At 44.2% G+C, this 22,909-nt stretch overlaps 2 protein-coding genes and 1 long non-coding RNA gene across 8 annotated transcripts; all 3 read right to left on the reverse strand.

The window, feature by feature from the left end:
- Nucleotides 1-6,465: 6,465 nt before the first annotated feature.
- Nucleotides 6,466-7,115, reverse strand: LOC136512237 (uncharacterized). Its single transcript, XR_010773012.1, has 3 exons — nt 7,023-7,115; nt 6,864-6,949; nt 6,466-6,795 (listed from the first exon to the last, which is right to left on the reverse strand). It is a non-coding gene; the product is annotated as an uncharacterized lncRNA (long non-coding RNA).
- An 8,123-nt stretch (nt 7,116-15,238) lies between these two features.
- LOC136512995 (E3 ubiquitin-protein ligase CHIP-like) lies at nt 15,239-18,131 on the reverse strand. Of its 3 annotated transcripts, none has more exons than XM_066506997.1 (8): nt 17,933-18,131; nt 17,573-17,640; nt 17,418-17,481; nt 17,164-17,253; nt 16,217-16,350; nt 15,925-16,075; nt 15,719-15,805; nt 15,239-15,610 (listed from the first exon to the last, which is right to left on the reverse strand). In XM_066506997.1, exons 1-8 carry the CDS (start codon nt 18,041-18,043, stop codon nt 15,485-15,487), a joined length of 831 nt encoding a protein of 276 aa, XP_066363094.1. In that variant the 5' UTR covers nt 18,044-18,131; the 3' UTR covers nt 15,239-15,484. The 3 variants fall into 3 exon arrangements, with proteins under 3 accessions (XP_066363094.1, XP_066363093.1, XP_066363095.1); XM_066506996.1 differs by having other exon boundaries at nt 15,242-15,610; nt 15,719-15,829; nt 17,933-18,127; XM_066506998.1 differs by having other exon boundaries at nt 15,243-15,610; nt 15,719-15,829; nt 17,182-17,253; nt 17,933-18,117.
- A 586-nt stretch (nt 18,132-18,717) lies between these two features.
- Nucleotides 18,718-22,762, reverse strand: LOC136514260 (uncharacterized). Of its 4 annotated transcripts, XM_066508247.1 has the most exons (9): nt 21,895-22,762; nt 21,625-21,783; nt 21,243-21,290; nt 21,070-21,129; nt 20,833-20,925; nt 20,593-20,736; nt 20,073-20,180; nt 19,569-19,620; nt 18,723-19,487 (listed from the first exon to the last, which is right to left on the reverse strand). In XM_066508247.1, the coding sequence occupies exons 1-9, from the start codon at nt 22,192-22,194 to the stop codon at nt 19,456-19,458; spliced, it is 996 nt and encodes a 331-aa protein (XP_066364344.1). In that variant the 5' UTR covers nt 22,195-22,762; the 3' UTR covers nt 18,723-19,455. The 4 variants fall into 4 exon arrangements, 2 of the variants coding, with proteins under 2 accessions (XP_066364345.1, XP_066364344.1); XM_066508248.1 differs by lacking the exon at nt 20,073-20,180 and having other exon boundaries at nt 18,718-19,487; XR_010773595.1 differs by lacking the exons at nt 18,723-19,487; nt 19,569-19,620 and adding an exon at nt 20,319-20,447 and having other exon boundaries at nt 20,074-20,180.
- Nucleotides 22,763-22,909: the final 147 nt, after the last annotated feature.

Below are 22,909 nucleotides of genomic sequence, written 5' to 3' on the forward strand. Positions count from 1 at the left end.
AGCAGCAACAAAGGAAGCAAGGGAGACCAGAATCAAAGTAATCGAGTTGAAAGAACAAGGGACAACAGGAGCATACCACCAATTCCTTCAGCTCCATGAAACTACTCGCACCGAATCAACAACTGGCAAGAGGGTGGAGCTGAGTCTGAATACAGGGAAGCTAGAGTACCCGATAGATTCCCTTGTTTCGCAAATCGACTTCTTTCAGTACAACTATCTCATAAATTCAAGTCGTCCAGCCACTCCAAGTACGATGGCAAGACCAAACCCAAGCAGTGGCTCAAAATATATTCTCAATCAATCGAGCTAGCTGGTGGTGATGATGACATTAAAGCGCTCTTCTTCCCTATGGCACTAGAGGCTATGCTGCTCCAATGGTTCGACAAGTTGAATCTAGGATCAATCAGGGGCTGGGAGGACATGCAGAGAGCCTTCTATGATAATTTCGCAGGCATCATCACACACCCTATCACTCATGCGGAACTAAAAGGACTCAAGTAGAAAGGAGATGAAAATCTCAGGGACTATTACCGACGGTTCGGCGAGTTGCGTGCTCAAGTACATGACATCACTGAACGGGAGGTCATTGCAGCTTTCTCCTATGGGATTCTAGTCAAGTGGCAATTCCAGGATTTCTACAAAGAGAACCCATGAAGCAATGAAGAATTCAAGCGCATGGTGAAAAGGATTACCACTGCAGAGGAGAAGACCCGAGAGAGATTTTCATATCGGAACAACCGGGACAACCCTGACAGACAAAATCATCGAAATAATAGGCATCAAGATAGGAAACGCGGGCCAGACAACACTGTGGCCGTAGCAGATAAAGCAATTAAGTTTTCCAAGCCCAGGAAATTTGATGATATTGAAAATATGCACTGCATATGGCACCTAAATGGAAACCACACGACCGGAGATTGTCTCGTCTTTATTGATCGATACACAAGAAAGGGTAACAATGGAGAAAGAAAAGAAGATAACCAGAAGAAGGATGAAGATAACCAAGAAGATAAGGGATTCCAAAAATCCAAGAGAACGGTAGCAGTAATCTTCGCCGGAGTCCCGGGTTCTAGGAGCAAGCATCAAGACAAGCTGGCTCTTCGAACTATCATGGCAGCAGAACCGGCTACACCCATGTACCTCAATTGGTCATAGTATCCAATCCAGTTCTCAAGAGAGGATCACTGGACTAGCATATGGAACGTTGGCCACTACCCACTGGTTTTGGATCCAACCATTGTTGGTATGACCGTCACAAAGGTATTGATCAACGGAGGAGCTGGACTCAACATTATATTTTTAGATACGCTAAGGAAGATGGGGCTAGAACTCGCCGGGATGATTCCTCCAACAAGTGTCCCTTTCTATGGGATAGTACTCGGCAAGGCCGCTATGCCACTCGGACAAATCACCCTACCAGTCACATTTGGAACTCCCACGAACTACCAAACCGAGTTCATCAAATTTGAGGTTGCATATTACGAATCATCGTATCACGCCATCCTTGGACGACCAGCATTAGCCAAGTTCATGGCAATACCGCACTATCCATATCTCTTGCTCAAGATGCCAGGACCCAACGGTGTACTCTCCTTCCGAGGTGATTTGAAACGTGCTTTTGACTACGACGTTCACGCAATCTAGATTGCATCCAAAGCACAAGCAGCCACCGAAAGAGAAGAGATAGCTACCGTTGCTACAGAAATGAACCCGGATGAGCTAGAGACCTGGCTAAGAGGCCTAGCATCCTTGCACCACAAAAAGAAGCTAACGTGAAGTAAATCGACCTGGGCACTAGCGATCCCTCTAAGACGGCGACCATCAGTGCCCACCTCTTTGCAAAATAGGAACTCGCACTCACCAACTTTCTTCAGGATAACAAAGATATCTTCGCTTGGAAGTCGGCCGACATGCCAGGTGTCCTGAAAGAGTTGGCTGAGCACAGAATCGACGTGAATGAAGGCTCTAAGCCTGTAAAGCAACGGTTATGATGTTTTTCACCCGACAAAAAAAACATCAATCAAGAAAGAAATCGCAAAACTGATGGCAGCCGGATTCATAAGAGAAATTCTTCATCCTGACTAGTTGGCCAATCCAGTCCTAGTACAGAAAAAGAACATGGCTGAGTGGCGTATGTGTGTCGACTACATAGATCACAACAGGCAGTGCCCAAAGGACCCATTTGGGCTACCACGCATTGACCAGATTGTTGACTCAACAGCAGGATCTGCTTTACTATCTTTTCTCGACTGCTACTCAGGTTATCATCAGATTGCATTAAGAGAAGAAGATAAAAGCAAGACCTCTTTCATCACACCGTTCGGCACCTACTGCTACAAAACCATGTCGTTTGGACTTAAGAACGCTGGCGCTACTTATCAGAGAGCCATCCAAACATGCCTAGGCGAGCAGATTGGCGACAATGCGGAAGCTTACATTGATGATGTTGTAGTAAAGACAAAGGATCTAGACATGCTTATTGAAGATCTAAAGCAAACATTCGAGAACTTAAGTGGAAATGGAAGCTTAATCCAAACAAATATGTTTTTGGCGTACCGTCTGGACAACTGCTCGGATTCTTAGTTAGCCATCGTGGGATTGAGGCTAGCACCAAGCATATCCAGGCGATAATAGAGATGGGTCCTCCACACTACGTCAAGGATATACAAAAGCTGACAGGCTGTATGGCAGCCCTCAATCGCTTTATCTCACCACTCGACAAAAAAGGACTACCTTTTTTTTAAATTGCTAAAGAAAACGGGCAAGTTCGAGTGGATAGAGGAAGCCAAGGGCGCTTTCGAGAAGCTTAAGGCATACATCACCTCCTCGCCCATTCTCACACCCCCAAGAAAGCATGAAGCTATATTATTATATATTGCAGCAACTTCCATGGTGGTCAGTACAGCGATCGTCGTAGAAAGAGAAGAAGAATGGCACGTATACAAGGTACAACGACCCATCTACTACATCAGCTAGGTACTTTCATATTCAAAGATTAGGTACCCGCATGTACAAAAACTACTCTATGCCCTCCTGATCACCTCTCGCAAGCTCCAGCACTATTTTGACAGTCACAAGATCACGGTGGTAACTGACTTTCCACTCAGAGACATCTTACACAACCAAGATGCTACTGGATGCATTTTCAAGTGGGCAGTTGAACTTGGTGCACTCAACATAAAATTCACTCATCGCAAAGCAATCAAATCTCAAGCACTCGTGGATTTTGTAGCCGAGTGGACAGAGATACAACAACCAACACCAGACGCTATCCTTGACTACTGGAAAATGTACTTTGATGGATCACTCAAGCTAGGAGGAGCAGGTGCTGGTGTTTTCTTCATATCTCTAGACAGAAAACAACTCAAATATGTTCTTTAAATCCTCTGGCAAGCTACAAACAATGAAGCAGAATATGAAGCACTCATCCATGGACTCTAGGTAGCTATCTCTCTTGGAATAAAGCGACTACTCATCTACGGCGATTCAGCAGTAGTTGTCAACAAAGACTAGGACTACACCAAAAACAACATGGATGCATACTGTGCCAAAGTACGCAAACTCAAAAAACATTTTCAAGGACTAGAAATCCTACATGTCTTGCGCGACTCAAATGTTGCAGCAGACATCCTTGCCAAGCTCGGATCGGACAGGGCGAAGGTCCCACCGGGTGTATTCGTAGAGGAATTGTCAGCTCCCTCTATCAAACAACCCGGTGAGATAACTCTAGAACTCCTAGCTCTAGGCATCCAGATTTTGGTAATCACCACCTCATGGACTCAGGTTTTCATTGATTATATCAAAGAGAATAAGTTGCTAGCAGATAAAGAAGAAGCTACCCGAGTTGTTCAAAGAAGCAAGAACTACATCCTAGTGGGAGACAAACTCTATAGACGAGCTGCATCATCAGGAGTACTACTCAAATGCATCACGGCAGATGAAGGCAAAGAAATTCTAGGGGAAATCCAATCAGGATGTTGTGGTAACCATGCTGCCTCCAGAACTCTAGTAGGCAAAGCTTTCCGTTCCGGGTTCTACTGGCCGACAGCTTTAAAAGACGTAGAAGAACTCGTCAGGAAGTACCAAAGCTGCCAAATGTTTGCAAGATAGGCTCATGTTCTAGCACCCAATCTTATCTGCATCCCACCCACTTGGTTGTTCTCTTGCTAGGGGCTGGATCAGGTAGGATCTCTCAAGAAAGCCAAGGGTGGTTTTGAGTACATTTTTGTGGCTATTGACAAGTTCACCAAATGGATTGAATACAAACCACTCGCCAAGTACAGCGTAGCTAAAGCAGTTGAGTTCATCCAAGACATCATGCGTCGCTTTGGCATACCCAACCGAGTCCTCACGGATTTAGGCTCTCCTTTCACGGCCATCGAGTTCAGAAGTTGGGCACAAGATTGTGGTATCAGCATCGACTACGCATCAGTCGCCCACCCTGAAGCTAACGGATAGGTAGAAAGAGCTAACGGTCTCATATTAGCCGGATTGAAACCCAGATTGTATGAAGAACTAGAAGACTATGGCTCTAAGTGGATTGAAGAATTGCCCAAAGTAGTGTGGGGGCTATGGACTCAAGTAAGCAGAGCTATCGGATACTCTCCTTTTTTCCTAGTATACGGATCAGAAGCGGTACTGTCAGGAGACTTGATTTGGACCTCACCGAAGATAGAGCAGTATGATGAAGGAGAAGCTGAACACACCCAAAGGCTAGAGCTAGACAGCACAGAAGAAGTCAGAGTCAACGCTACTCTACAATCTGCTCGCTATCTCCAGGGCTTGAGGCGCCACTACAACAAAAACACCCAACCACGTACCCTTCAAGTTGGAGATTTAGTACTTCGCCGCATTCAAAAAACAGATGAACGACACAAGCTACTCAGCCCATGGGAAGGTCCTTTTATCGTTGCCAAGGTTACCGGGCCAGGATCATATGAGTTGATGACCGAAGATGGCATACCAGTCAGAAACTCATGGCACATCAGCCAGTTACGAAGATTCTACGCCTAAGGACACAAGACAGATTTTTTCCTCCAAGATATTATGTAATCAAGGTTCATGATCAATATAATAAAGATGATTTTTCATCACCAACACTTGTCTTACAAAACCAAGCTATCCCAGGTTGTTCCCAACACCGGATGAGAGCAAACAGGCTGACCAAGCCTACGCTCGCCCTATCCTGAGTTATTCAATCCGGATGAGAGTAAAGATACACTCGCCCTATCCTAGGTTATTCAACCTAGATGAGAGTAAAAGAACACTCGCCCTATCCTAGGTTATTCAACTTGGATGAGAGTACATATACACTCGCCCTATCCTAAGTTATTCAACCTGAATGAGAGTAAAAGAACACTCGCCCTATCCCAGATTATTCAACTTGGATGAGAGTACATATACACTCGCCCTATACCAGGTTATTAAACTTGAATGAGAGTACATATACACTCGCCCTATCCCAGGTTATTCAACTTGGATGAGAGTACATATACACTCGCCCTATCCCAGGTTATTCAACCTGAATGAGAGTAAAAGAACACTCGCCCTATCCCAGGTTATTCAACTTGGATGAGAGTACATATACACTCGCCCTATCCCAGGTTATTCAACCTGGATGAAAGTAAAAGAACACTCGCCTTATCCTAGGTTATTCAACTTGGATGAGAGTACATATACACTCGCCCTATCCCAGGTTATTAAACCTGGATGAGAGTAAAAGAACACTCGCCCTATCCTAGGTTATTCAACCTGGATGAGAGTAAAATAAACTCGCCCTATCCCAGGTTATTCCACTTGGATGAGAGTGAAAGAACACTCGACCTATCCCAGGGATATTCAACCTGGATGAGAGTAAGAAGGCTACTAAGCTAACACTTGTCCTATCCCAGGTTATTCAACTTGGATGAGAGTACATAAATACTCGCCCTATCCCAGGTTATTCAACCTGGATGAGAGTAAAAGAACACTTGCCCTATCCTAGGTTATTCAACCTGGATGAGAGTGAAACAACACTCGACCTATCCCAGGATATTCAACCTGGATGAGAGAAAGAAGGCTACTAAGCCAACACTCGCCCTATCCCAAGATTATTCGACCTAGATGAGAGTACATATACACTCGACCTATCCTGAGACGATCGACTCGGGTGAAAGTAAAAAGGCTACTAAGCCTACGCTCGCCCTATCAGATTCAAAGTGCCCTAAGTCGCAAGTCCAATACGGCACTACAATATGTGCCAAGTCCAAGATTGACTACTCAGATGACTCGTCTGAAGAATAAACATGGGCAGAGACATCCACATAGAAAATCAAAAGAAAGTTGCATTGAAAGATATAAAGTCCTCATGAGTACAAGACAGCAGAAAATATTATTTTTACAAGGAGCCCGGGTACAAAAGTTGATTACAAATCAAGCATTATCATCTGGAGTGGGGATCTGAATGTTTAAATTCTCAACAATCTTCCCAGCCAGTTCATCAACCTCGGCCTCCGCTTGCTCGACAGCGTCCAAGTACTCTTGGCTCTCGGCATCCTCTGCAAGTTTCGCCAGAGGAACAGCTGGAGCAAGAACCCGGACCTGGGCCAAGACATTCCTGGTACAAACTTGGGTGCACTTCTTGAAAAACTGCTGAAAGCGAGCAGGGATCAGTGGGACAAACTGACCCCATGATTGCCCATCATCCACCGGGGTTCGAAGAAGGTCGGCGATCGAGCGGAAAGATTGCCACAAGGCATTCCAATTCTTCGTAGCCACCACCAGCTTGCCGGTTAGATCTTCTATGGTCTCCTTAGCCTGCACAAGATCCCGGTCAGCCCCACGCCTAATCAACCTAGCAGTTCTTCCTCAGCACGTTCAGTTACCTCTTCAGCCTGATTATACTCAGACTGGACTATTGCCTTCGTAGCCTCGAGATCGTCCGAGAGTTTCTTATTGCTCCTCTGAAGAGCTGGCGATACCCAAAACAAAAATCAGAAAACCAACAGACAAGAAAAAAAGACGGTACAGAAGAACTCGGATACCTTCAAAATCCTTCTTGCATTGAGGCCGTCGGACTTCTCGGACGCTTCTTTTAAAGCAGCCAGAGCGTCCTCTTTTCGCTTCTCTGACTCGACGACTTGAGCGCGGAGGACTCCCTCTGAATTCTGACGTTCTAGGCGCTCGGCTTCAAGATCAACTTGTTTGACGACCAGTTCTGCTTTCAAGCGGTTCACCTCGAAGACCAGCTTCTTCTCGACCTCGCCTGAGCCAAAGAAGCTGGACTGGTCCCGAGAAAAGGCGTTACATAAAAAACAAGGAAAGTAAGAAAGAGAAGGGAAAAAGAAGCCTGAACACCAAATCAAAAAGAAAGTGAAGGCAGCTACCTGAAGCAGCTCTCCAAAGGAAGCCGTGCCGGCCATCAAGTTTGCCCACACGGCGGACAACTCGGACAGACGATGGGTAACATCAAACTCCTGCACCACCTCATCCGCTAGATGCTGGTCATCTATAAATCGACCAGCAAGGGAAGGAGGTGGCAAAGAAGTCGACGCCAAGACCAAGGCCGTGTCCAAGACAGTAGAAGCCCCAACTAAAGTCGCAGCCAGGTTCTCTGCCATGGTCATGGCCAAGGTTTTCATTATCGGAAATAAAAATTTATTGGAGGTCATGAATAAACAGGATAAGCAAGATATATCGGAAATATCGGACCAAATTCAAAAAAAAATTCAAATTGTTTTAAAAAAATTTCGTAGAATTTGACTTGAAACTATTCCTAAGCTATTAAACATCACTTGTTCACCGATAAAAACAAGAATAAAACATTATAGTGTGGGACCGTCGTACGGCTGAATTTGGGTTGTCTGTGTGAGAGCAGGAAAGAAGGGAAAAATTTGGCCGATGTCAAATTTTATCGGACCATGTGGATAGAAAGGAAATTTCGGAAATTTCAGTGAATATCGGCCGATAAAAAAAACCTTGGTCATGGCCTCCTCAACCCGAACAGACTCCACAGCGGGCTGCTCAACCTGGATCGCCGCCTCTCCTGCCACCGCCTCGCTGATCGTCCACTCTGAGTCCTGAGAACCAGTAAGCGGAAGGGGACCACCCGCCAGCGAAGAACTTGGCTGGGGGCTAGGGGGTGGCGTCGACGACGACCTACAGAGTAAAAAAGGAACTCCTTAGCAAGAAAACAGGCCAAAAAGTAAAAAGATAGGCGAACAAGTCGGAATAACTTACTTGGCAGTTTTCTTCTTTAAGCCAATACCTGCAGATGGCTTGGGCGGAGGCATGGCACAAGACAAGATATCAGCACCTGCCTGCTCTAAGGCTGGCAGGACAGGCGTCGTGGCTCCACCGGAACCCTGGCCTGATCCCCGGCTACCAACAAAAGAAGCGTCAGAAGAAAAGAAGACGGATCATCAAAAAAAGAAGTTAGATCATTACAAAACAACATGGATAGGTACTTCGACTACTCACCGACGGGTGACAAGGGCCGCACTATCATCTTCCTCCTCACCTTCGAGAAGCTCCACAATAGTACCATCTGAACAAACAAGGAAATCAAACAAAGAAAAAAGAAAGGCGAAAGAAGAACAATGATATGCTCACCTAAGAGCATGCTACCTGTAATTTGGGCGCTCGGCGGACGAGGCTTCTTGGAATCAGATGCACTAGTAGAGGAGTCGTCCTCCCGTGCCCTCTTCCCGGAAGTCCGAGTACCCTAGGGTACAATACGGGTTACGGGGCACGTATTCCAAATGCATTAGCCCGGGTTCACCAACAGAAACACCCGGGAGGATAACTGCAGTACTGGAGCCACCCGGCCCCTGGATCCCGCCTTCTCCAAACCTGCCAGGGTTGTTCTCCGAAGGCAGCGGAGGCATGTCATCAAAGTTCCACCCCCACTCCTGCAAACAACCAAGATCAACATCTACAAGACTGAGCAGGGAAGGCAGAAAAGAAAAGTACTATTTGAGATAAATGACACTTACAGCTGGAGGCGGATTGGTAGCAGAGAACTCGTCGACCTGGTGCGAGACGACGCTCACACCCCTCAGAATCTTTCGGAGGCGCTCCAAAATCTCCTCCTCTGTCAGCTCCTGCATGGGGATCATCCGGGAAGAATCCTCGGCCCCGGCATACTCGAAGCCGTAGGTCTCCCTCGCCTTCAAGGGTTGAACCCGGTGACGAAGGTAGCTAGCAACGATCCCGAACCCGGTCAAGCCTTATTGTTTCAAGATCTTGATTCTATCAAGAAATGGCTTGATTTTCTTGAGGTCCTCGGCTGTCAGAGGCGTCTTCTCCCACCAATCATTGACAACCGGCCCAGCATCCGAGTGCACAGCGAGGGAAGGCTCCACGTTGCCAGCATAGAACCACTTGATTCTCCAGTCTTTCATAGAATCGACCAGAGTATAGTCAAAGAACTATTTTTGCTTGTTTTGGCGAAATTGGATCCCGCACCCACCAAGAACAGAAGTGTTGTTGGTCTTAGGGTGCGATTTCAGACGGAAAAAGTAGCGCAAGAGAGTGATGGAAGGGAGGATACCAAGGAAAGCTTCGCAAAAATGTACGAAGACAGAAAGATGAAGAACCCTATTGAGGGTAAGATTATTTGAATAAACTAAAAATTATTTTAATTTCAAACAATCTAGTTTAGTGGATACAAAATCTAGATAACAATTTATAAAATCTGATAACAAATAATTTCGACATCTAAGACAAAAATCTACACAACCATGCATGAATCTCTCTCTGCGGAAATCAGAAGTTATGTTTCCTATTAGAAGTTCTGACTTTCGCAGCATTTCTAATTTCGAAACTCTCTCTCTAGCTAGAACTTGTTTTTCTCAACTTTGAGAGGCACACACCACAAATCCAAATCTTCTAAGACACCATGCATTGAAACCCTAAGACAAAAATCTACTACCATTCTCTCTCTCTCAAAACACAACCATGCATGAAAGTTCTCTATCTAGCTAGATATTGTTTTAACCCAAAAGTGAGAAAAGCACTAATGCAAAAAGAGTTACGAGAGGCTATATAACTAACCTTCTTAAGCCACCTCCTCAACCTTCCCCCTTGTATTTTTCGGTTTTTGGAGCTCCAAGTCGCAACAAATGGAAGGTGGCCGGCTAGTGCTGGTTGGAGGGAGCAGGAAGAAGTGGCTCGCGTGGCTGCAATAAGTGCTGGTCGATCGGAGCAGGAAGGTTGTTGGCTCGCGCGTTGGATGTATTACTGGCGGTTTATGTAACATAACCGACACTGCAAGTGGGCTTTATGCTGGCGGTTGAGTAAAGAAAACCGCCAGTGTAAATTTTACATTTCTAAAGGCGGTTAACTTAAACAGCCGCCAGTGTAAATTGTCTTTGTACTGGCGGTTGAGTAAAGAAAACCGTCAGTGTAAATGTTGCATTTCTAAAGGCGGTTATCTTACGCGAACCACTAGTGTAAATATGTCTGCACAGGCGGTTTGAAGCGAGGGCCCACCGTTTTAACTCTACTGGCGCCTGCTCGTTTCAAACCGCCAGTAGAAAAAATGGGTGGCGCCAGTAGAAAGCACCAGTGTACTAGTGACTAACAAATAAAATCATACAACAGTTATACAATGAAATACAGGCACTGTCCTCCAGTTCAAAATACATGCCGTGCGTTTAGGAAATCAACAGTCTACAAGGTAAAGATTCGAACAATATTTTTTGTGGAAATGGAAATATTGCCATTTCTTTCAAATAAAACCAACCAGGTTAAAAAAATAACAACTTTTCCTAGTGAATCTAATAATATCTATCTTGCATTGTCAATCAAAGTAATTTTGTATATAGAGATGGCCATAGTTAGAGATAGAAAAAAAAAACTAGAGCAGCAGGAATCCTAAAACGACATGTATTTTGAACAAGGGGGAGTACATGGACTAACATGATGGCTTAAATAAATCATAACGTACGGAGTATTCACAAGCAAGGAGTGGTTGATGAGTTGGGTTCAGTATTAATCTTCTGGACAAGCATCGCCAGCATCTGCTAACGTGATGCCGGTCACCCTTCATCGCCATGCATGCATCTGCTAACGTGATGCCGGTCACCCTTTCAGCGCTGACGTGATGGCCGACAACTGTCAGAACTTTCGGGTGTCAGTGTCAGAACTTTCGATAGTGTACTGATCCGCTGTTTTAGTTTGTGTTAAGTTTTCAGATACGCCTATTCAACCCCCCCCCCCCCTCTAGGCTTAGCAAGGATCCTTACATGACCGAATATTCAGTTGTGCTTGTTGTAGTTTACATAGTCATAGTAGCCATGCATAATAGCATAAGTAGATGTCTAGACCAAAGTTGTTAGTGCGCCCCTCGAATCGAAGTGATCGAGGAAGGTGAAGTAGACCTTAGTGCCGAACGAGTTGATTTAGCCCCTCAAACTAGGCGATGAGGGCAAGTTGTCATAAACGTTGATGTCAAAGGTATCGACAAAGGCTCTTGAGTCATTGTAGTGGCCAAAGATGATAGCGAAGCCCCTTTCTGCCGATGCGTTGGTGAAGACGAGTCGTCGTAGTTGCCGAAGATGTTGGTAGCCCCTCATGCTGAAGTATTGGCAGAGGCGAGTCGTTGTGGACGCCGAAGATGTTGGCGAAGGCCCTCGTGCCAGAGGTGTTGATGAAAGCAATGTAGGTGTAGATACTGAAGATGTCCACGAAGCCCCTCATGTCAAAGTTTTGGCGATGTAGTCACCGAAGATATTGGTGAAGATATTTTTTCAATGTTGACGTCAGAGAAGCCCTCTAGTTGTTGGCATCGAAGGTTAGTTATTGTAGTCACCGAAGATGATGGTGAGGCCCATTGCGTGGAAGTGTTGGTGTGGGTGAGTCATTGTAGTCACTGAAGTGTTCACGAAGCCCCCTCCTGCTGAAGTGTTTGCCATGAGCGATGTTGGGGGAGCCCATGGGGTATATGGGCCAAGTATCCCCGTAGAAGAGGCCCAATTAATTTTCTCAGAAAAAGTAGCTAGAGAGTAGAGTCATATGAAATCTAAACCCAACAAGGGGTCACTTGTAAATAGCCATTGCCTATGTAATTGTCTAAGGGCATAAGTGGGACTCACCTCCACTCATTTTCACTTGTTAAACACTAGTCCGTCCCCTCTCCACCGCCGAGCTATCTCCTCCCTCCCCTTTTTCTTTATTGTTCATATTCTTGTAGATATTCTACATGCATTTGAGTATTTGTGTTCATAATTTCTTTTGTTTAGTTAAATATTTATGTGCATAACTTATTAAGAATTTTCATGTTTTCTATAACACGGCAAAATGAATAGCTTTTACTGTAGCCTACTATAGCTTTTAATAGCTTTTGAAGAAGATCCCCGCTAAATATCATGGCCCGCTATTCAAAACATTTACCGACACACATATAGTCGACCTCAGCTACAGCTGACAGCTAGCACAAGGCACAAGGCACAAGGCACAACTAACAAATCATGTTGCTGTCGTCATCCAGTACTCCTTACTCACTCCAGCATAAGTAAGATCGAGAGGGTCTGTGAGGTGGGGAACACAACACTAGAGCAAAGCAGATCAAAGAGGTCTAGTCATCCAGAGCAGAGAGTGGAGAGTGGCTTGCACCTTGCAGCATGGTGAGGAGGACGACATTTGTACTAGCCGTGGTGCTGGTGCTGGTGCTGGCGCAGCCGCTGGCCACCGGCGTCGAGTTGTTCACGGCGGAGGATATGGAGTCACGTGGCTTTGTACGAGCGCTGGGGCGCGCGCTAAAAGGTGGTGCGCGAGCTGGCGAGAAGCTCCGGCGCTTCGACATCTTCAAGGAGACAGGCGACAGCGCTGGGCCTCAGTGTCTTCGCATACAGGACGGCCGACGTGGTTCATGCGGCCTACGCCTGTCAGAGGTCTGTCGTGGATGGCGGGGAGCGCCACGTCAACGTCGACGTGAAGTTAAACAACGTCACGCCATCGAAAGAAAAGGAGGGACTACCAGATACCATTGACTGGCGCATAGCAGACTGCAACGGCCACCGTGCCATGCGTGACCATGGTCAAGGACCAGGGTACTGTTTGCGAGTGCTGCTAGGCCATGGCAGCAGCCGGCGCGCTGGAGAGCTTGAATGCCATCAAGAGGAACAACGGCCCGGTGGACCTGTTGGTGCAGCAGCTGGTGGACTCTGACATAAGGAACGGTGGCTGTAGAGGCGGCTTCGTGTTTAAGGCCTTTGACTACATAATCAACAATGGTGATATGGCGTTCGAAGCCGCCTCCCGCTGTACCGAGGAAGGCAGGACACATGCTAGACCGCCGCCAAATCCCCCGTCGTGGTCATGGTCGGGTTCAACTGGGTCGCGGCCTTCTTGGACGCAGAGGCGGAACCAGGGGGACAGCAGGGGCCGCGGCCCCCTGAGCGGCCAGCAGGTGAGCAGAGGGTCTGCACTATGCAGGCGCAAGAGCAGCTGAGCAGTGCAGATGGAGCAGCCGAGCAGAGGTCTACTCCTACAGGCTAAACAGCAGCCGAGCAGAAGTCTACTCCTACAAGCTAAACAATAGCCACATCTGGGACGCTAGCTAGACGCACAAGCAAAGCAATTGCTAATTGTACTTGTTTGTATACGTAGTTTCTATTTCCAAAATTACTTGTTTGTTTAATTGCCCCACGGGCTTTAAGCAAAGCATACGTAGTTTCTATTTCCAAAAGTACTTGTTTGTTTAATTGATACTATTCCTAATTTTTTTAATTGCAAATTTTGTTTGTATTCTAATTTACTATTCTTTATATTTTCTATAGGTTAATTTGACTTGTCCTACTTTTTTAATTCCTAACTTTTTAATTCTTTATATTCCTATTTTTTCTAGCTTGCAACAACAGAACGATCATTAAGCTTTTCAAGACAAGGCTTCGAAATAAAAAAACGAGCCTCAAATGAAAAAAAAAATTCTCTTATCCTCTCTTCCGAAAGTCACTTTTGTGTGTTGTCATAGCAAAAAAAAAATATTCATATGAGTATAAATATTATATATATACATCAAAATATGGTCATGTTACCCATATTTATTGGCTTGGCTGGCCCCCTTTATCATTTTGCTGGTTCCGCCACTGCTTGGACGTCGAACTGTGCCTATGGTGGTTACCATCGACGCCTCCGATGATTCCTTCGGCAAGCGATACCCCGGCGGCGTGTACCGAAGGCCCTGTGGACACTCGCTGAACCACGATTGGTTACAGCACCACCGGTACCACTTTCGACGACTCTGTGTTAATGGGGGCGTGGTTTGGTAATACACCAATTTGGCCACTATTAGTAGATAAAATGATTTCTTTCACCTCACAATCCTAAACAATTCGTTTAGGAGTTAGTACATAAAGATTTCATTTCATTTCTTCAATTTGCGATCGAAACTTTAATACAACCTTTTTTTGATCCATCAGGAGGGGGAGACCCAATATTATACCAGCATCTCTTTTGGTTCTTCGGTCATCCAGAGGTGGATTGCTAGATTGTAATATTGGAGAAGGTTGGGGGGAACGGGTACATGCGAATGCAACGCAACAGCAACCGCAATCCAATTCTCAATTTGATGTTTCAGTCAGTTGTTTAATTGGACAACAAGCTAGCATTTTAAAATCAGAAATCTATCTGTGATGCGTTCATCCTTTAAAAAGAGTTCATTCCGTACCTGCCTGTTTAGTTTATTTCTTTTGATGACAGTGCCTACTTCTTCTTCGATCATCTTCTTTTGGTCAAATGATGAATGATTCTTTTTTTTTTTGTGAAATCACTACTTGTTGCTCATACTTCTTGCACGCACATGATGAAATTGATCACTATGAAGGGAACTGTGATCAGGTCTGGTGGTGTCAAGATGATTGAATATGACAGGGATCAAATGTGCAGAAAGTGCAAGTATGTGGGTCATGCAGCTTCAGTCAGATTTGTACCATCTGTACTTGTACCAGCTCAAGACTCAAGTTGATCCACTGGCCATCAAGACTGTGGATCCAAGTTATTATTTTATCATCCATTGTGGTGGAACAACAATATCGATACAAATCTTTGTGCTGAAGAAGACCCAGGATGAGTGAGAGCGAGAGCCCTGATTTTTTTTAGAAAAGCGGCAAGGGATTTGCCGGAGTTTTTTTAGACGAGGGCGAGAGCCCTGATTTTGCGACATGATTTTTGCACCATATATATAGCAATCACACACGTAGTGAACTGAACCAACCAAACAGTTTTTTTTTTTTTTTTTTTTTGAGTAAACCAACCAAACAGTTGGTAAGTCAACAACTTATGCAAATCTCCATTCTAACCTCCAATGTTTTATGTACACTTACTCCGTTACATCCATCCAAACAGTGTTTGCAGTTACAAGTCAAGTTGCCCAATCAATACTAAGAATGATGAATCGAGCTATCTAATCAATCTCATGATCCCAACGCATCAGAAAATCAAACTCTAATAAAGGCAACCCCCATTCATCAGCATCTGCAGTTAGCAAAGCACTCGACATCCATCAGTTCAGCTTGTAAGCCCAGCTGTGCTCCTTCAGGTAGGCCTGCACTGCTTCCTTGATGGCTAGATTCGGAACCAGCTGATGCTCTTTCAAAGGCTCTCGTGTCACCGGGTCGAAATTGCCAACCTGAAACAGCAAGGCAATGGTTAGGTTAGGTTAGGCTAATGGTAACCACATCTGTCATTGTGTACATACAAAAAGTAAACAAGTTCACAAGTTAGCGAAAGGGCACACCTTGTGGAGATGTTCAACAAGTGTAGCCCTCTCATATGTTACACCACTGGGTGTGATCACTGGATCTCGAAAAATCTCGAAAGTTATCTGACAGCAAAGGTAATCGGGCACCTAGGGATTCAGCATGGCAGCAGCAGTTTCAGATCACAGGTATAGAAACCAAAGGGTTAACAAAAACAAAAGTTTATTCTGAGCATTGCTCATACATCCGCTGGTGTATCGGCAATTGTCGCTTGGCTGAAGACCTCCGATAGCAGTTTGAATTGCTCTGAATACTCATTGCTTGACCCATTGGAGTCTTCCTCAAGTGTACCAGTAAGAAAGTGATGCTCCTGCAGAGCACTTTCACAAGCTTCCCTGCATGTCCACGGGATACGCTTCTGTTAAGAGACTTTAACAACAGGAAACTTCAACTGATCAGCCATATCAAGACAAGAAGTGCTTGATCTAAAGCAAAATGATAGTGCTATGTTGTTTTAGGTTTAATATCTAACATACTTCAGACTTTGCATCCTCCATAGTCGTTCAGTGGAATGCTTCTCCCAATCTAAGTATTTTGCCTTTGCAAGGACCTGCCAAATTTCCTCGGCCATTTCATCCGTTGAATTCGTGGACTTCAAGAGAATTAGAGCCTGTTTCCCATGATAAGACGAGCAAGAGCTTAGAAATAATGTGACAGGACAAGACATCAGTAGCCGGAGTCAAAACAAGGATGTCAATACATAGTTGTGGTGTGTAGTGACCCAGTTAGCCACCCTTAGCAAAGGAACCAAGCATCCCCATAGCCTTAGCATGTCACCAGTTACTAGTAGTATATAGGTTGTTATTACAACTCTTGACTCAGTGGCACTTCACAGTTCGCAGGGAGAGGCGCCCAGGAATATACTAATTTTTACACATTTATTACATCACTGTGCTTCTACTTCTCAAAAGTAAAGTACCGACAAGGAACAATATATCCACCACAGAACAGAGGAAATAGAATATCAAGATAATATTATGCGATTATTAATTATAGTTGAGTACTATCGACCACTGCTATTGAAAGGTTTGAGTAAATGGAAACAGGTATAGATATGTCGGAATTGCATTACAAGGTGAAGAAAACAACTTTAGATTAACAACTAACAAGGTAAGTACAACTTAGATGCATGAAACAACCACATGTTTGTACAAGTCTAGAAACTTTCAAGTTAACTCTTATGGTAATTGTTCCTCAGAGGTCAGCGCCATTTCACATCTGCTATGGTAGTACATATTTGGATGTTTTATTTATCATAAATGGAAGTTAGTGCATCTTAAATTAAATATGGAAGTTAGTGCATCTAGTTGGTGTTTCAGGGGCAAGATGTAATCATGGCAAGACAGGCAAAAATGCCTCCATATGCGGTGAATCAAACTACTCCTACACAAGGAAACTCCTTGAGAATTCACATCATACGTACAAGGGACAAATGAGGAACCTTTTCGAATTCCTTGATAGCAAGAGCAGACTCTTCCTTCTCGAGCAGTGCACACCCCAGCAGATAGTGCCCCTACATCACACAAGGAACAGAGCAATCACGTGGCCTCACTGGTGACTTTTTTGTCTTTATTTATCAATCGAACGGTTAGTTAAGGATAGTGATTACATAATATATAGTGGTTAGTTGAAATTGGCACATTAGTTTTGAGAGGAAAGAAGAAATAAGAATGTGACCTTGACTAAAGTGTGATCAAGCGCGAGAGCCTTCCTGCTGTCCTCTTCGACCTTGGCCCACTCCCTGTGCACGAGATTTCAGATATTCGTTTCTTTCTTGCCAAAAAGGGTGGGAGAGGAGGTAGCAATTACTACCAAACAGTAAACTCACTCACTTGAGCTTGAAATGGCACAGGGCCCGATTCATCCAGTAGACGGCGACGTCGGGGCAGAGCGCAATTGCCTGGCGAGGAAACACAGATTAGGCAGTCAAGTTTCGTCAAGAAACAACCAACCAAGGAGAAGAAGAAAAATCTTTGGTTCGTGTAACACACGGCTCGGAACCAAAGAGAAGAAGACGCGGTCATTGCAGGGGATCAAAGGATAGGAGGACGCGTGAATCACATCGTTGTGGAGCGCATTCTAAAATTGGAAGGAATCTCCGAGCTCAGGCCACAGCCAGCTCGCGGGAGTGGATGGAGGGCACGGGGGAATTTGGGGGAAGTCAGGGAGGAGGGCACCGGGAGGTTTCTTGCCTCGGTGTAGCAGTCGATGGCGGCGCCGAGACGGGCCTTCTTGAAGCAGACGTTGCCCTCGATCCGGCGGAGCTCCGCCTGCCGAGCCACGCCGTCCCCGCCCGCCGCCATGGCTTTGGCTTCCCCTCCCCGCCGGACACAGGCAACAGACAGCAGCAGCAGGGAAAGACAAGGGGAGTGACGCCAAACGCAAGTAGGAGTACGTCTTCAATCAAACAAGGAAAGATGGGGTAGCCCAATATCATCTTTTTGTTAATATTGAGAGAGTTTCTGTGACAGTACTATAATATATCTTTCCCAATACTCATATGTAAGGTGGGTCTCACAGAAGTGTAAGAGAAAATATGACTGAAAAGTGATAGTTGGGATGTTCCCCAGGGTATTGGAGGAGTTGTATCTCCCCCTTTCTTTGAGGGGAGATGAGGAAAATATTGGTGGCCATAAAAAAAAGGAGAGGTGTTGGGGAACTGCTGGAGCAAGAAAAAAAACATAGATGTCCCTAATATGACAGTTTTATGAGGATAAGAAGAGGTATTGAGGAACTGTTGGAGATGCTCTAACTTCTTTAAATACTCATTTGTTCAAAAGAAAGAAAAACTTACCTTAAGGAGTCGAACAATTTTAAATTTAACTCTAATATATAAAAATACTAATATTTATAATACCAAATAAGTTTTATTAGATTAATTGTAGAATAAAATTTTCAAAGTAAATCTGTTTGTTAAATAAAAAAATAGTAAACCTATTTGGAGGCATAAACATTGACATTATTTTTTTCTATTACTAATTTAGTTAAATTTTAGTTCAAATCTAGAATTAGATTCCTTTTGGACGATGATTGTGGACGTACGTCGCGGGTTTAAGGATACGGCACCCATTATTGAATAGTTTTTCCGTAACCATGCACTTGTGATACTTCAATTCAGTTCATAATTTCATATACAAAGAATCAAGGTCCTCATGACAACACAAAACAAAACCAAACTATGTACGCCAAACGTGGTCAGACATTCAAACCCTTAGGACCTGTCTTTGCTGAAGAGCAAAATATTGCAGGTACGGTACTTGGTCATATCTGCTTGTGGCAAAAATGTGGCAGTTGACATCCACGTCGGCTACCAAAATGCTCAGTCAACTGTCAGTTGCTACAACAGTGGTCATAGGCATACTCTCACCGTTGTTTTATATATCGTATTAGTTTTATCCTGAGTCAAATATTTTTTAAAATGTGGCTAAAGTTAGAGAAATCTTGGACTTAGGACAAACCTAATACGATATGTAAAAAAACAGAGGGCAAGGCAGGGCAGGGCACAAGAGAAGAAAATTTCACCAGCAACACTTTAACTTCTGCCCTTTCCAAAATACAGTAGATTGGCACTACACATATGTTCTGCCGAATGTGTCACTACACAGATGTGAATATCTAATATCAACTGCACCCTGTGATATAATCACCTGGGTCAATTAGTATTAATAGTCTATACTCTCAAGTCCCAAGTCTTGTTTTCTCTGCCAATGACAACTCAACAAACGGACAGCTCTTGAACTTCATCAACTGTACAAAGGAAGAGATCAAATCAGGTATCTGTTTTGTAGCTAGCAATTCAAAGGTCAGGTAATCACAGCAGCCTCATACCAGCAAGTTGGGTTCCAAAGTTAGCTTGAACGTCAGCATCCGAGTTGAATTCCTGTGTAACAAACAAATTTTAGTAACAATGTTTTCAAGGATTAGTTGCCATGGAGAAAACTCCAAGTGCGATTGAAATCTAGTAGAGTTTATATATGTGTGTGCCTGCCATGCTAACAGATCAAATTTAGAGTTCCTACTCGAGAGGTATTCAGAGGGCTGCTGAAAATCACCACCTTGTCTTGACTGCTAAATCAAACTAGGAAACTCTTTCAAATCTATAGAGCTGTCAACCTAGATGTTTTCAAGTCATAAAGATTGATGAAATTCTGGAATAAATATGTTAACTAGCACCTGACATTGGGATAACTGGAAGCAACAACCTTGAACATCATTTGCCACTCCATCCATTCTGAACTAATGCTATGCTAATGTCTAGCTAACACGTGTTGTACCACAAATCTAGCAGTAAATGTGAACGAGGCCAAATGACAATGGAAATGTGAGACCTACCCTCAAAACATGGTTGATTTGAAATGTAAGAAATGTTTCCTTTAGTTCCTTGGCTATATCGCACAAGACAGCCATATTATAACTCCTAGCACGCCAGTCACCTCGAACCTGCTCCAGAAATCATAACTGTTACTCTTGTTATGAAATAGTTGAATGTTGCTAGAGCTGCTTGCAAATAGTTGAATGTTGCTAGAGCTGCTCGCAGCTAAAACAAGCTATTCCAAGTGCTCTAGCATCTAGGCTCACCAGACTTCATATGCTGTAGAAATGAAGGCCCGTTAATACAAATGAGACCTGATTCTATCATTGTGACGTATACTTTGGGCCATGTATTTTAAGTGATTGGAATAAAAAGATTCCTTTGGTGAAGAAAAACTGCAGAATATGACTTTCAGATCAAAGTCCATGAGGAAAACCATTTAAAATTGCCAGCCCTCCACACACTTAGTGTTTTAGTGGAATTTGAAGACTTAGAATGAACTGCAGCACTCGTTACAAAAGCCGAGAAATAGCAACTCACCTGGTTACAGACAAGCTTAGAATCACCTTGACAACGAATATACTTGAATCCCTTCTTGGAAGCATAATTTAGCCCCAGGATCAATGCACGATATTCAGCAGCGTTGTTGGTCATAACACCCAAACCCTCACGTAGTAGAGCAATCTTCAGTAGAAGGGGGGGAACACAATAAATAGCTAGGAATGATAATTGAAGAAAAGAAGAAGAAAAAAACAGCTGAGCTAAGACTGGTGTACATACCACAGATCCATCTAACCGCCGAATTATGACTCCAGCACCTGATTTCCCAGGATTTCCTTTACAAGCTCCGTCAAATTCAAGAATACAAGAGAGCTGTAAAAGATAGAGTGCACTGGTGGGAAGAGCTCAAGATCCCCAAGACAGTGAAGGTACATCACAAATATACATGCAGACATCAACCCATAACTACATAAGTACAGAACAAATCAGGCAAGAAGCCTTCATTCATATACTCACTTCACTATCAGGTAATGTTTCCAGATCAGCAGCTTTGGAATGCTGTGACAGTCTGGTTTCCTTCAGAAAATGATAGTCAGTGTAAGTAATAACAAATTCATAAGTACTATAGGGAGCAGTTTTGAAGAGACCATACATTCACACTTATCATGAAGAAAAAAAAAATATCTTACCATCTCCTGTGACATTTTCAAAGTAGATTGTTTGGTTTCATCAGGTTGCTGAAATGAAACTTGCATAAATCAGTACTGTACAATAAATTCATGGAAAAAGAAAGCAAAATCAAGTAGCAACAGTGCAACACAACCACCTGAAGATATAACTTTCAAAGATCAGCTTAACACTCAAGTTGTCTGAGACAAAGTAAGGCCCTGAGAATCAGAGGCAGTTGCATAGATAATAATATATAATGTATAGACACAATTATTTTCGTGATAATAATGTGTTGGTTTATATATTATTACTATATGAATGGATACCATGTCTAGAAGTCGGATTAATCTGTAGTGTAAAACATTGCCAAGTGATGGAGACATAGAGCACTGCATTGTTTACCTGGAAAGGGCAGGGAACCAGATCGCCAAACAATTCGTCCCTTGCATCTGCTGCATCAATGGAATAGACAGCGTTCCTTAACCCACGCGCAGCAAGATATTCCTCAGTTTCTTTACGCAGAGAATAGCCTTTGTAGACAGTGACTGGAGGGTCACATACCTAGGTCCGAAGCACGATACATTTCATATCATAAGCAAAAATGAAGCAATAGCAATCGCTGCACGTGGTAAGGGAAGGAAAAGTCATGATGTGTCTGTCTATCGTCCTCACCGAATTGCTGACTTGGGCTTGGCAATCACTGAGGGTCTTGTAGATGCCAATGACATCCCCTTTGCGGATGACATAGAAGGGCTCTCTGGAAGAGTCCATTGGCGCCTTTGCGGCAAGAATGGAGGAGTGCATTGGCGCCTTTGCGGCAGATTTCTTGGTGGACCGTCGAGCGGAGGAGGAGGAGAAGTGGTGGATAGGCGGCGATGCAGTAGGCCTGGGAGACAAGAGTGGGTAGTGCCTCCTCCATGCCGCTCTGGGAATGAATCCACGGAGACAAGAAGAGCAACTCCAAATCACCATGGAATCACAGGAGGACAGGATGAGGTGGGGCTGGGGCGTACCAGCAAGCAATGGCTGACCTAGAATTCTTGAGCATTACCTAAAAATTCACAATACGAAATAAAGCACAAATACCCTGCTGGATACTGCACAGCACGGCCTGAGACGAAGTGCGAAGCAAGCGGGCTGCGGGCACCGGAGCGGCAGTTGCGGTGGCGCACCCGCACAGGTCGGCGGCGACGGAGGCGGGGCGGGGTTGCACGAGGATGGGAGGGGATGTCTTCTTTACTGGGCTCTGGGCCGCTATTTTAGGCCCACCAGTTTTCTTTGATGTACTAGTAGATGTTTTTTTTCTTTTTGCTATTTTCTCTTGCTTTGCTTAATCAATTCTCCCTCTAGATGTGTACTTTGTAAAAAAAAATGATTAATGCTAGCTTTCAAAAAAATAATTAATATACTATAGATGATTGGAAACCAATTCTCACCAGCTTCTTCTCCCTCCGTTTGAAATTAATGATTTTGACCTATACAGCTATACTCTATTTGTGTCGTTTACATGATACAACATCAGTCATAACTACTTGTCTCAGGGGAATCCAATGGCCTAAATTTATATTACCGAAGTCGTGTATTTTAATGAAAAAATTTGATCAAAGGCGTGAAATAACTTTCCAGAATTTGTTTATTATGGGTGCTTGGGACAAGACACAAGAGGAAGAGAGATGGGGTGGGGTAG

The sequence above is a fragment of the Miscanthus floridulus genome, chromosome 16 (assembly GCF_019320115.1).
Source record: "Miscanthus floridulus cultivar M001 chromosome 16, ASM1932011v1, whole genome shotgun sequence".
Classification (NCBI taxonomy): domain Eukaryota; kingdom Viridiplantae; phylum Streptophyta; class Magnoliopsida; order Poales; family Poaceae; genus Miscanthus; species Miscanthus floridulus.